General features: G+C 40.8%; 2 protein-coding genes across 2 annotated transcripts; one reads left to right on the forward strand and one right to left on the reverse strand.

The window, feature by feature from the left end:
• Nucleotides 1-2,604: 2,604 nt before the first annotated feature.
• Nucleotides 2,605-3,787, forward strand: BCIN_09g05620 (hypothetical protein). Its single transcript, XM_001551760.2, has 2 exons — nt 2,605-3,173; nt 3,231-3,787. The coding sequence occupies exons 1-2, from the start codon at nt 2,741-2,743 to the stop codon at nt 3,392-3,394; spliced, it is 597 nt and encodes a 198-aa protein (XP_001551810.1). The 5' UTR covers nt 2,605-2,740; the 3' UTR covers nt 3,395-3,787.
• Nucleotides 3,788-6,887: 3,100 nt separating this feature from the next.
• Nucleotides 6,888-9,485, reverse strand: Bclap2. Its single transcript, XM_001551758.2, has 5 exons — nt 8,278-9,485; nt 8,071-8,177; nt 7,913-8,019; nt 7,580-7,861; nt 6,888-7,529 (listed from the first exon to the last, which is right to left on the reverse strand). The coding sequence occupies exons 1-5, from the start codon at nt 9,339-9,341 to the stop codon at nt 7,149-7,151; spliced, it is 1,941 nt and encodes a 646-aa protein (XP_001551808.2). The 5' UTR covers nt 9,342-9,485; the 3' UTR covers nt 6,888-7,148.
• Nucleotides 9,486-14,932: the final 5,447 nt, after the last annotated feature.

The raw sequence follows: 14,932 nt of genomic DNA on the forward strand, positions 1-14,932 counted from the left end.
CATCAACTTCAATAATCTAGTCGTCTTCCGGGATTAGATGCTACCTCTCAAACCTTATCTCCTGTCTTCAAGCCAGAAACCGTCAATCGAACGTCCCATTCGAATTAATACATCAAGCCACGATTCCTGCGTTCACGCCAGATTTTTCTTTATCTCCTTGAAGAAATATTAGGTCACATAATTCGTCACTGTTCGAATTGGGTCATGACAATCAGTTTGTCCGTTTTGTCAGATTGTCTCTCCCCACGCTGCAAAACACAGATATGCCTGTGACATTGAAATGGAGTATGAGAGCACAAGACAAGGTTAATGGGTACCTGAAATCATGGCTTTTAGTCTCTCGGATCCAGATGCTACCGTTTTTCACATATCAACGTCTCACTCAAGACAGGACTAATCGACGATGGTGAATTTTTGCGAACTCCTGATCTCCAAGCGAGCCCCACATGTACGGTCGGTCATATAGATTAAGTGTCTCATTCAGCTTTTCAACTTTTCTATTATTAATTTTGATTAGTAATAATAGCAAATTACTCTCATATCCTAAAATTGAAAAAGTATTTACTCTCATGCCCCTCAAATTCTGTAATGGATTCTACCTCCTCATTATAGAACCTGATCATTTCATTATAACATCAACTCTCCCACTACTTACTATAGAATCTATCTATAATAAAAGATTTAAAATATCAAATAATATTCTATTTAAGAAACTAATTAATTTAATTCAAAAAAATAATCTCTTTCATATTTATTCAAAATCATAATATAATAGTCATCGAATTGAAATTTTTCACTATATTCACTTCCTTATCATAAAATCTAAGAGATGTAAGAGTAAATTCTCTTTTAATTTTAGGGTATAAGAATGACTAAATAACATTTGAGGGGTATGAGAGTAATTTGCTATAGCAATAAATGATTCGAATACTTAGAACGATTTAAATGTTTTAAATGTTAAAATTTGTACTATTTTAAATCAGATTAAGAAAACTAGAAAATTGGAAAAAGGAAGAAATCTTTTCTCTATTACATTATAAAAGCTTTATCAAAAAGCTTTGCTTTTTTATATATAAAAAAAGCGAAAAGGATTGTGAGTCGAAAAGTTGAATGAGACACTTGACCTATATGGCCGACGGTACACATGCGGTTTCAAACCACTTTTCAGCCAACCGATACTAGAGAACTAGCCCGTCTTTCGACTGTGGTGAAAATCACGAATTAAAGGTGACAATCAAACAGGACATGAAACGGCAAACATACTAAGGCATCAGAGGACAGGGAGTTTCTATATATCTTTTAGAAGTCTCGGTGCATGTGTGAAATCTCCCATTGAGATAACGATTAACATGCCAACACGTTCCAGTGCCTAAGCGAACCAGGTAGGAAGGATACATACCTAGGGAGGGCGCCAAGTAACTGTCGCAAATCAGCCAATCAGCCAGCCAACTTATAGTTCCGAAAAGTCACCTCATTCTTGCTCCACTCAGACAAATGCTCCAGCTAATATGCGCGTCTCGGTATTTGTTATCCATTCGCTCTTTGCCATTAAAGACTGTTGAGATAATCTACCAATCGACGACACCACCTCAATTTTTTAGCGTTTGGCTGGCGATATGCGATAGGCGATATTGGTATTTGTATATGGAATAGCAATCGAATAAGTCTCCCTTTGGCAAACTTTTCCCAACATACTCGGCCATCCGTTCAGACAACCTAAACACCACCTATCGATACTGCTTGGTTATTATTATTATTTTTTTCTTTGAAGAATAGAGGCATCAGAAACTCGGTACTTTCCTATATGAGTCTAAAATCCTTTCAGCCCTCAACCCGGCTTTCTCATGGTTTGTGTACAAATTCTTTTCCCTCTGCGGCTGCACAAGAAATCTTCCCCAGGATAGACCGATTTTTCCTTCATGAATAGAATCTTGGGGTATATTGCGAGCCTTGGAGGTTTTCGGCTATTTAGGCGAAAGATTGGTCTAAATTCATCTGGTGCATTCGCAATGTTATATCCGACCAGGTATAAACCTTGAAATTCGACATGGAGATTATCTCTCGACTTTCTCGTCTCAACCATCACATGAAATACCCTTATGCAGAGCACCAACCAAAGTCAGTGATCCGGATCACACGAAGCTCTTCTCAATCAACTTATAAAGCTTCTCTGATTCCAACGAATCTCTACAATTTGGAGAATAGAGGAAGAATACATGGAATACGTCTTATTCTAGTAAGTCTTCTCACACCTTTCAAATTCCTGCTATGATAGACATTACTAACCGAGACCAGTGTGTCACATACAGCCCTTGGCGATAAACAAGGTTCACGATTGCCCGGTTGAGCACCATTTTCAGAAATAACCAATACGTCATTAAATTTCAGTCCGTCGCAAATCTAAAAACTAGCGTCTCTCATAAACGGGTAAATAAAAAACCATTTCATTTCCAGTAAGAGTATCGATACCACCATTTCTTGGGAGACTGACATCAAATAAATTTGAGTAAATTATCCATGCTTCCATAACCACAGTGTTCTCGGTTTTTCTAACATGTAAATGAACAAAGAATTCAGTAAACGGCTCGCATCTTGGCAGTTTGTGGTATCAGAATTGAAATATCACAATCGGATCATTGATCATTAACACGGGTTTTAACAGAAACCTGGTCGACAAAGAGATTAACATTTTCGCCGAATTGTTTAAAACTCGACAGAAGAAACTGTTGGCTCCTTCAAAATGCCTCCAACAGAGACACTTGACATTGTAACGCATCAAGCAAGCATCTGGGCAGTAACAACTTCTATTGCTGTCGTTGATGCGGTTGTCTCGGCACCTGTCGCTCTTCCATCATCTACCGAATACTGTAGTACCACTCATCACAAAGACTTTACCCCCTATTATCGTTTCTTCGGGCTCATGATATGCTTTTCTGTTTTTATTTACTTGGAAAAGCTAAGTACGTTCGATCATTTTGGAATCACGTTGCAAGATTTCAAGGATACGATCGCTTGTTTGAAGTATGGCCTACAAGAGGAGTGTGAAGAAATCATATATTCGCGAGCCGGCGCTTTAGGAAATTGGACAGAATATCCACCCTACAAGGTGTACCATTCCAAGAAGAAGAAGAAGAAGAAGGAGAAGAATAAGAAGAGATCATTACTTTCCGTATGTATGTTATGAATTTTATAGAAGATTCTAGAGCTATAAGCTAACGGTCGTGTGGCAGTTCGGGGAGCTTCAAGTGCAATCGAACGGGACAATGATGTTAAAGATGACGTACGAGGCGTGAGTGAATTTAGCAAGAGTACAAAGGTAGATGACGATGGAAATATCCCTCAGGATACCATAGATGACCTGTTTTTGAACGTGCATCCTATGCGGAAAGGGTGAATGGTAGACGGCATTCAAGATTGCATACCAATTTCACATTCGAACTGTTAGCATTCAGCGGCGGATTATATCAGCATGGACTTGATTTTCTTGGTAGCCTGGACTTCGAACCGGACACGCGATGATGCGGGAGAGTTAATCAAAAACATTACTTCTAAAGGCGTTGTTGAATAAGAGCTTTTGTTATCAAAGTCTTTGTGTTTCACAACAAACCCGGCCCTATTTTTCGAACGAATACTGGAAATTCTAAGCAGATTCCATGTCAAATGGACCAATTAATCTGAATAGCTTTAGTCGGCCATAGTGGCCCTCTTTCGGAGACAGCTCAGATCATCCAGAACCTGTGAGTTCAATAGGAGATTGCTCGCCAACAGATAAAGACGAGATACGACAACTAGGGTTTAAATTTAAAGATTAGAAATCGACTGAAGAGTGATAGAAATTTTGCAGTGTTGTTTGACAGCAACGAGCACTAGTTGTTCATGGTAGATGCCATCCATCTCTAAATATTAGCAAAGGAGCGTTACAGTAGAAGGATAAAATAGCTTGTTTAAGTCTAGTCTGTACAAACTAAATAAACTCCATTTGATTCAATTCTTATCCTAAACTCCTGTCCCTACATTTTACACTGTGATATCATATCAAAGACACATTCCCAAAAAATGACTTGTAGTTGCTCTCACGATATTCTTGATTTCCTGAAAGACGTGCCGGCAAAAGGCAAAAAGAAAACATACAACAGTGGGGATTCGCTGGTGGTCACCCACCCAACTACTAATCCACCGATCTGAAGCTTGTGTATGGCAGAGCGGACGGGATGCCCAATTCTCTTCAGTCTATGGTCGTATGTGACAGCAAATCGTGTTTGTAGGTTTATGTACACAGTTTTTATTTAAATGGACAGAAGCGAGGGGATTCCATGTGGAGCACGTGGTGATATACTTTCAGGATTCTTGGATCCTCAAGAGCACTGAGATTCCTCGGACAATTCAGAGTGATTGCAGACTGGATTGGTTATATTCGTGCCTCGTTTTGGAAATTGGAACGATGAGATGAGATCATCGCGACGAAGTTTGATCAATGGATTTGTGTGAACGAAGTGAATGACTTCAATTCAATTACCACTTTAATATAGCTACTGTACTTAAGCTCTAAGCGAATGCGAAAAAGACTAGCTCTTTCAGTAAGTCTATATAAGGCTTACTACTTTCAATACGTAGCTAGCTCTTTAGATAGAATACAATTAGACATACAGGACCTACGCAATTCGTGGGTGCTACGTTTTCCGTATCCTTCTCGTACCAACAGGATTTGTATCCGATGAAAAACCGCGCTGGCAATTTCGAGTCCCGTAATTGTATATCATAGAATAGTGGATATGTTTTTCGTGGATTGTTTACTTCTTGTTACTGGGTTGTGTATAAGTGCTGAGATTACCATACCGATTCTCACTTTCGTGGATCATAATCCAAGGCCAAAGATTCCGATGGTAAGGACTATAATCCTGCGATGATAAGTACCTTTTTTCCTCTAAGAAGAAACGATTTGGAACTCACTACTTATGTGAAACTCACGAATGAATCTAAAGCTCTCTGAAGCAATTGGGAATGTTCACATTGAGCTTCCACCTATTCCTATCTTCAGGATATATTCTTCTGGTCAAAATCGCCGAAGTACAAACCTGAGTAGAATATTCCTAGCATGAACTCTGGTTTTCTCACTCCCTCTAACTAGTTCCGGAATTTGCAGATATGCAACAAAGTATCTTCTTGAATCCTGTCACCCCAGGTCTGGAGTGGGAATGTATCGAATTCTCCAGAGATTCCGAATACTAAGACATGCAAACCCCAAATTCGCCACCAAGATGTCAATTTCGAATCTTCTCGAAATGATATGTGGAACAAGAGGATCATTAGAGAACACCATGAGAGCGGATATGAAGTAAATTGGGAAGAAAAACTGTGATCTTTCAATACTAGCCTTCTCAGATCTTATGTGCAGGATTAGATAAGGAAATGAATAAAGGAAGAGGGAAATGTATTGGTAGGAAGGGAGTGATGATGAGCATTCAAGAATAGAAGACACGAATACCAAAGGTAAAATGACAATATACTTCGATGCGACAATAATGAATACTTATTCATGCGACAATAGGTCAAAGAGTACCGAGTGAGTATCGTAGAGTTGTAAGTATTTCGCAACACAGCCTCATCACGACAGATTATCCTAGGGAAATTTCCCTGAAAAGAAAATCTTCTCCTATGTGTAGTTGTATTCTTAGAAATAGTTTTACAATTAATGGAAAGGCATATCATTTGCAGAGAGCCATCGTGTATGATCAAGACAAATCCTTCCCCATCCCCACCAAAAATTTCGTCGCAAAATTTAGCCCCACCATCACCTCGCTTGATCCCCCCTCAGAAAAGTTTTTACAGAATTTTCCTGTTAGTTTCTCAAATATATCTTCAAACACGCAAGTGGCCTTCAACAAACCATCAAGCAAAGCCTGCCCGGCTAGCTCAATCGGTAGAGCGTGTGACTCTTAATCACAAGGTTGGGGGTTCGACCCCCCCGTTGGGCTCAATTCCCATCATAGAAGCTTGATTTATTTTTGCATTTTTTGCTTCCTTTTGATCTACAAGAGATCTTTTGGGGGTTAATTTTCCAAGTGGGAGAGATGGAGTGAGGGACTGTAGTCCAGATCATGATGTGCGGAGTGAATTTTATGAATGACACTAGTTGCCGTCTAGTGTGTATTTAGCTTTACTACTCCTCATATTTTGCCCCGCTTTACCCGTCAACGTGAAAGGTTCTTAAAATATAGAGGAGATATTTGCGAAGTCAGTCATAAGGAAGCTTGAGATAACTCCTCAATTCCAAGGTCGTTGCAAATTGTTGAAAAACTAAGATTGGTTTGAACTGTAAAGCGTGAACCAACGAGGATTGGACGTGGCACTTCAAGGGGGAGTATTCTTTGACCTTCTGATTAGGACGTCTCAGTGTTTGATTAGAAAAAAAAGACCATAAATTTGGAATAAGGGCACAGCAGAGATGAGGAAGACTTAAGAAATGAATAGGATAGATAGTACAAGGAAACAGTAATCCAAGACTAAATATGCTAAGACTGCAGGGCTATTATATGTGCTCCTATGCTTTCCCGAATGTTTTAGTTTCATGGCTTAGTTGAGGCACATCTACGACTGTTTAATTTCTTGGGTATCGAGGTGCAGGTGTATGAATTACCATCCAACCTCTTGCTTGCGCTTTTTTATTTTAATTTTCTTTCTTTGCATTAAATACTTTATCCACACTCTTAGCTACATGTGCCACAGCTACGCATTAAAGGAAACGAATGCACACTGACTACCTATAATGTTCCCATATCCTAAATGAGAATTCAGATTCAATATCTCAGATGGTTTGAATGTTCTAATTGATTTTGGACATTCAAACCCTTATATTGTTGAGCTGCAGTTCGGACTATTGGATAAATTGGGTACGAAGAGGTAGGTTAAGATGGTTTTGTATTTCATGTGATACCACGCGATGTACTTCATACATCCATAAGATAATTAGAAGCCCTCATACAAGTAGCAAAACTTATCATTCACCAACTTTATTTTAAGCAATTACAAGCTATGCTATACATATATTGATTGTTCGCGTCATTATCAAAAACTCACAGCAAAGGTAGGATATCCGCTTTTCTGCACGCTTATGCACATTTCCCTTGTCACACTATCGCTTTTCATTTCTACTCTTTCAAATCCTTCTCCACTTGGTCCCTACAGATCGGATGATAGAAATCCTTGTTCTTCTCAAAGGTTTCGACGGCCAACTTCCTATCAACGACGACCAATTTTCTATAAAGTGTTCTGACGAACTTCATTCTACCAACTTTACCCAACAACTCTGCAGTGGGTTGATATACTGTTTCATCCTTTGCAGCCAGGCCAACGCCGAAATAGCGGGAGCTGAGTTCGACGTTTTTGGTGTTGACAAGATTGTAAGCCTTGCCCATTGCTTGACTTTGAACTGGGGTGAGAGGGGTAGTGAAGAGTTGGACTTGTTGGAGGAAAACAACTACTTGGTTTGCGGCCCAACCTTCAATATCAGATGGGGAGGGTGTATAATCCTAGAAGGAATTAGTTTCTGTGTAGTGATGTAGTGTAACACATGATTTACCTTTGACTCCCATTTCTTTGCTAGAGCATAGCATTTGTCGACCAAGCTTGTGTCAAATTCTGGCTTTGAGGGAAGACCTGGCTTGTAGAACCAAGAATCCCAATCAACTGACTCGAGGGCTTTAGAAGCAGCTGAATCGGAAGCAAAGAAATCAAGAAGCGTGGCCTTGAAATCATAAGAGTCGAGAGACTTTTTCTTCCAAGTGGTGAAATAATGTGGGATGAATTTATCCCAAGATGGTTTGCCCACGAGTCTCTCGAGATAGTAAAGGAAGTGGAAACCCTGGCTAAGTTAGACTTCAAGTCCTAAATTTAAATTCCTGGAGTTACCAACCTTCTCATATGGAACACTGCTGAAGGCATCATCTGGATCCTTACCCTTCAGATCGACAATCAACTTCGTGAATTCATGATCTTCGCCATAGAGCTTGACAGAATCCTCTGTATGTAGATATTAGCTTCCGAAAATTTGCATCCAAAAGCATGACTTACCAAGAGCTTTCCATCCAATAATGGAAGAAAAGTCTCTGTATGCTTCCCCATGAACAGCAGCAATGATTCTTCTTTCTAAATAGACTGTCCACCCCTCGTTCAGCCAGCTACATACGTGTTAGTTGAATAATTTCTACCTGCAAAAATTTCTCCATTTTCGTAAGAATGATAGCAAGTAAAGGGATTTGTGAAATTCTCAAAACCTACAAATGTTCCCAACTAGCGTTGGAGACCAAGTTACCACTCCAACTATGAGCCAACTCATGAGCAACCACATCAACATTCTCTCTATCCCCACTAATAATAGTAGGAGTAGCAAAAGTGAACACGGGATTCTCCATGCCACCGTAAGGGAAACTTGGTGGTAAGACCAAAACATTGTATTGGGTCCATTCGTAAGGATAGACAATTTTCTCTATAGTCTCAATAAACTTCTCGGTATCTCTCTCGAGCTCCCATTTAGCTCCTATGAGCTCTTCTGGACCAGTGGATACGAGGGAACGTGGACCAATAGATGCGGTAGCAATATCACCTGATGCGAGAGCAAAGAGATAAGATGGCATAGGGATTTCCTGGTAAAAGGAGTAGAGAAGAGTTCCGGATTCTCCATTTTCACCATGAACAAATGAACCTGCACCACGGGGCAAGCCACTGGCAAGAACGGGAAGAGGAGAGCGAATTCGGAAATCATATGTGCTCTTTACATCAGGAGTGTCTTGACATGGGAAGATCGAGCGGTTATGAATGGCTTGGCATTGAGAGAACATGTATGGGAACTTTTTGTTCGAGGTCTGAGCGGGAGTGAGCCATTGGAGAGCTGTGCATTTGTCGGTAGTTGATAGCGTGATGGCGAGTGCAATGACAGTACCCTTTGCTGCTCCACCTGGGATCTTCACAGAAAGCGGAGTGCCGAATGGTTCAATGCGTTTTTCGAGAGTCCATTCACCAGTCTTGTTCCCGTCAACTGCAACACTTTGCACATCAACAAAACTAGTATCGAGGATTATCTCTTCAGATTCCTTATCCGTAATAGATTCAAGCTGTAGTGTAACTGTGCCATGAACTCGCTGTTTCGTGAAATCAATAGCCAAATCGGCGATTGTATGCTTCGTTCTCCAATTGTTATAATTCGACAAGGTGTTTGGATCACGTGGCATGTTGATGGTAGAAACTGTAGCCATCGTACGAGCTGTCACCGTTGTCTGACGGGCTGATACTATTCGAGGTGCAGATGTGATGATACTGCGTCCGATAGAGAGCAAGGTATTCATGTAACGGGAACCCCTATTGGATGGAACAAAGATCTTGATTGCCGAACCAAACTTGATCTCACTGGCGTTGGTCAGTGAAGGTCAAAGATTTCTTTCTTTCTGGGTTTGTGTTTGTATTTTGGTTGGAAGGTGGGAGGGGTAATCACAATATCGGGCCTAAGGCCTCAACGGTAAAAATGACCTCGGGATCTTTGTAATCACATGATATGCCGTGCCTTCCTTTTGTGGCTAGCACATACCTTTTGCTTTCTTCCCCTGTCTCCTGAACTCCGAGAAGGCACAAATCTTTTTCACCCACATCACACACATTAGCCGGTACACGCAAAGTTTGACCAACCGAGAGATGGGTAGGTAGATCTAGGAACAGATCTAGAAGGATTTGGAAACCGGCCAGAAGGATCTAGCTGTCAGATTCAAATTAAAATCGAACTTTAATCTCCATTTGCCGTGTTTCATGGCTTTCAACTGTTGTAGAGAGGAGGATTTGGGCATTTTCACGATGTTTCCATACGGCAGATGATCACGGAGGAGGAAGGTACTAAGGTATAGTGTTGTATGTGTCACACTTCAAACCCTCGAATACGAAATGAAGCCACGAAAAGTCTCATCCAAAATAAACAGCAGACATACCTAAGCATTGGTTATATGTACAACTATCACGTACAGAGGAGGAAACCCGGTCTGGGGGCTCTCCTTTGCAGGCTGCAAGCTGCGGCTGGTCGCATCACAGTGACCTGTGATACATCCCAATCATCTAAATAGCCATAGGATATGGTAACTGCGTACGGTAAAAAGTACCAGAATTAGCGAGGGGCTTGAATTAAATCATCCCGTCGAGTTTTCCATCCCCGGCCGGGTCAAGAACTTGGTACCTTCCTCACTCATACCCAGATCCGCCCCCCCCCCCCGCTTAATGTCAGAGACACGAACTACAATCAAATCTATTTGAGATTTTTGATGGCGATAAAACAAGCCTGAGGGGGAACAATAGGGGGAATAGATGTGTAGTTTGGGTTCTGGAATGGGGGATGGAGTATCTTCAGCAAATCCAAGGCAAGGTACAGGCACAATAAGGACGAACTGGACTGAAACTTGGGATTTTTGTGGGAGGATCCTGGTGAAAGCTCAATTGCCGTATGTAATGCTGAATTATAGTTTGGTGTGACAATACAACAATGGACCTGGGGTATATTAGACATGTGAATAGTGATGTGGATGGATAGTTGCAAATATGTTATAGGGGACCACGAGGTTAATGGTTTGAAGGGGAACTTATGGAGCTATCCCAGGGGCACAGTAAACTTTCCAAAGAACCCAACAAAATTTAGTAATAGATGTAATTATGAGTAATTATCTCCGAAATATCTGTCGACTATTTGAAGCATTGAATACGCTTGGTAGCAGATGAAAACTGGATTGATATGTAAACACACACTCAACGAAGGGGAACTCAGGGATCAAATCATTCTTGGCATACGTATCAATCGTAGCCACCGACGAATTTTCCAATCCAAATACCTCATTGCGCCTTCTCGCACAGATATCAATCGCAGTGTAATCAAAAGTCTCCCCATTTATGCTTGATAAGAATTCTCCACTTCCTCCGCCGTTCCCACTTTCACTCCACGGTACCTGAAGACCCACGATCTCAAACATACATCGTAGTAAAAGGCAGCTCAAAGAGTCCGTATTTGAAAATTTCATTCCTGTTCATCCTTCCACATAGCCACAGTTCTCCACTATCGTCGTGCTTCAGATTTTACTTGGTTTACTGGCGTGGTATCGAAAAGTCGGGAGCTCCTAATATATTCTGTTGACTCGTTTCGAACCACAGGCTTGGCACCAATGAACACCCCATGCTGACCCCGATTTTTCAGGGTGAGAGACTAGACTGGTTACAGCTGGTCGGCTTTTCTATTATGCTGGGAGGTATTTATCCTGAAGTTTCTGGGATATTTTGATATCGGCGCTATTACTATAGGGCGAGAGGGCCAAGTCTTCAGGGTTTAACGCCGGAAGTTAGGTTTAAGCACGGAATGTTGACCAAAGCTAGTATTTATCTTTTGATGAGATTCATGAAGAATTTGGCTGTATTAGGTACTCGATCCATTTTGTTTTTCCCATGCAAAAACTCAACGCATGGAGGTGGTGGGGAAAGTTTTCCTGTCTGCAAAAGGTCAAGAATGTGATATAATCGTACGATTTAGACGAATCTAGACACTTATTCTCCGAATGTTTCTCAATTTGGATTGAAGAATTTTAGATGCATGATGTACAATTCAAAGGCCTTTTTTGTGCATGATATTCATAATTGACATTGACAGACGTTTCCTTACCTCTAAACAAAGTGTCACAGTAGAGAATTACACTACGGAGCTACGGAGAATTAATGATGGATTATTGATGAACATTATGCATTTCTAATTTGGTACCGTGTTAATGAGAATTCGACGTAGGAAGAACTGGACTACAGCTTCCATTTTATGATGATGTTCCTTCCCGCAAGCCAAAACTCGTGGAAAGATACGAAAGGAGGATCTGTCTCGTGGTACCTTCGATATTCTTTTGTATGACGGACTAATGTTCTCGTTACAGAAGCCATGTGCTGACGGTTACGTGATAGGCCAAATATAGCCCTTCGACTCCGTCGTGAGAACCATTGAGACTCGATCATGATATCTTGGGTAGCATTGGAGAAAGCAATGCAGTTTGGATTTGGAAAGTGCTTTCCCAAGAAAACATAGTTTCAAACTATGTGAACAATAGGATCTATTCATGATCAATCATGGGGATGGATTCAAAACAAACCCGGAAGTATTGTTCCGTCCCTCATTTAGAAATACAAGTAGGGTTTGAATCATGAAATTGAAGTTATTTACTAGATATCAATGCGAAGCATACATGAAATGCGGCAGTGATCAATCATCCTATGTAGATCTGACTCGCAAAATCGTATTTTAGCGTGATCTGTAGGATTGTACCCCTTTATGCATTGGAACAGCATATAACGAAAGATGAGATGAAAATGTGAGGTTTCAAACAAACGCAGGAAGATGAAAAAAACAACTCCTGACTTTCAGAGTATCCGCATAACTTTGAGATGACGGAGGTGTGAGGGAGAGAGATGTGATGGAGTGCATTTCTGCTACTGCTGAAGCCACACAGCTTCACCGTTCTTCATACCGGTATTTGGTAGGTTGCCGTGAAGCCATTAACAAGGAAAATGAAGAGATGGAAAAATGGGACGAAACAAACACCCCCCCCCCCCCCCCCCCCCTGAGAATCAATGAAGTTCTTGAAAAATGCCTATTAGGTATCGCATATAGGTTTGTGTAACAAAATGTCATCCGTTATGGAGTCTACTTCTTGTATTATAGACATTAACCAAACATACGGAGTATCTTATGCCTATAACATATGTTCTATTGACAAGCTTTAGGGTTCCAAACTGTGGTGTATGAGTTCCTATTGGCGACCGTTATACTAATGTGCGAACTTGTGGGGAATACCTGGCCGTCGCCGTTTGGAAAGTATAACCTTTCGTTGAATATTTCGTTGTTCATTCCGGACGAATTCTTAGATTGATGTTGTACCCCTTTATTATTCCTATAAAGATTTTGAATCAATTGGATAGCTGTTTAATTTTCTGATTTTATCTCAGAATGACGTTCAATCAGACAATTCCCGCGTGGGGTTTCGGAGGGGGAAATAAAGTAAATATTAAGCATCGAGATTTTCCCAATTCTCCACATTTGCACTTTCCAGCTCACACTCAAGCTTTCACAATCCCGGCCACTTCTCGTGGCAAAGAGATCCAAAGCTAGGAAAATAGATTTATCCAACGAGATATTTGCAAAACACTTTCTCAGAGTAATTATCGTAGAATAGCAGGCTATCTGGATGGGCAACAAGGAAATGATTTCCATTTGTAAGGTCATCTAGGTCATCATGTCCAACACGGAAATGATACGAAGAGCTCGAACAATCCATCGTCGATAATGATTGGTCAACATACCGGACTGGTGCCGAACAGATTTAGACTCTTGTATCAAGGAGGTTTGAGAGTTCTTCTCCACATAAGTTAGTCTAGAGGTTGAGACTGCACAGACGAATGCGGAATGAATTACTGAATAGGGTCATTTGCCTACCCCACTGTGAAGTCTTCGCCGGCTCTTCAAAAGTTATCAACATTCACGAACGGATGCAGTCTTAGAGGCAATTAGCTGTTTTCCTGTGAGATCATCGAGATGTCGGAGATTAGGAACGTTTATCCAAATTTCTTGCAAATCTTTATAGTCTGTGAGGCAGTTAGAACAGTTCTAAATTTGTGATGATTGATCATGAGAACGTAGCAAACAAATCAACATGATATGATATGATAGGCGAGTCATAAGGATAAAATTAACTTTCACATAGTCTATTAAGTGTGTGATCAAGTGGCGGAAGTCAGTAAACTGAGTTTTCTTATGATGGGAACTTTCTTCTAGAAACAAAATTAGTCTCAAAAACTTGAATAATGAGGCTTTTGAGGAGAATGCATTATCAAGAACAGCGTTAGCAAAACGAGTAAAGCAATAAGAACCTCGGTTGACATCTATGATGATAAGATAACAGAGCAATCACCCGAGATTTTTTCCATCTGTTCCACAATGGGATTTCCCATTCTCAAAAACATGATATTTTGTTTTGAAGTTCTCGTCAGTTCTTTCCAAGATTCGATGTGGAGCCTACAGATGCAGCACCTATCAGTTATAGCGATTATGCCTGTTTTAGGGCGTTAAGACGGCTTTCTGAAGTTTAATCTCCAAACAAAAACCTCCACATCGACCCCGAAACTAGAAACGATCCACTGATTCACGGATAAGAACAGCATTTGAACAAAATAAATCAAAGATGCTGTTCCGATTTGCCCAACTCTCAACCCTAAATCGACGTCTGTGCAAGTACATCGCCAACTTGCCAAGCCAGCCCAATCTTCTGATACGAAGCTTCTTTCCATGTGTCCCATGTTGATCATCACAACTAGTAGGATGAACGTAATCTATCAAACTTCCCGGAGGTCACACCGAGACAATCAGTATAGCCTTCGATCAACTTCAGAATGACATTAAGTCATCATGTCAATACCATGAATTTCGAACTTCCGACCCTGATTCAGCCACCTCCTCGAGTAAGCAGGTACATATTTTTCTTATGATTCACCACTAATGCTTATCACGAAGTTCTTGAATCTTCATGTCTTACGGTCCCCCTTCTTTTTGACCTCCTCCCTTTTTTCTACCTAGTTAGTACAAGCACCTATTAATTCTTCTTACACACCAGTAGCTAGCCCTGGACATAATCCTGTGCTCCTTGCAACTTATCATGCAGTCAACGACTTTTCTTACCTAGTTTTTCCTAGCTTCCATGTGTATTCCTAGTTTTCCATGCAGTTACATGGCTGCCATGAATGTGCACGGGGCAGCACGGACCCTTGGTTGATTCCGTCAACGTAAGCGAACTACTATCCTGTCAAAAGCTCCAAGCGGTTTCATTTCATCAGCCACCCTTGTTTTGTCACTAGCACCCTCAAACACTTGCCAAAATCACAA

This window comes from Botrytis cinerea, chromosome 9, assembly GCF_000143535.2.
Source record: "Botrytis cinerea B05.10 chromosome 9, complete sequence".
NCBI classification, from domain to species: domain Eukaryota; kingdom Fungi; phylum Ascomycota; class Leotiomycetes; order Helotiales; family Sclerotiniaceae; genus Botrytis; species Botrytis cinerea.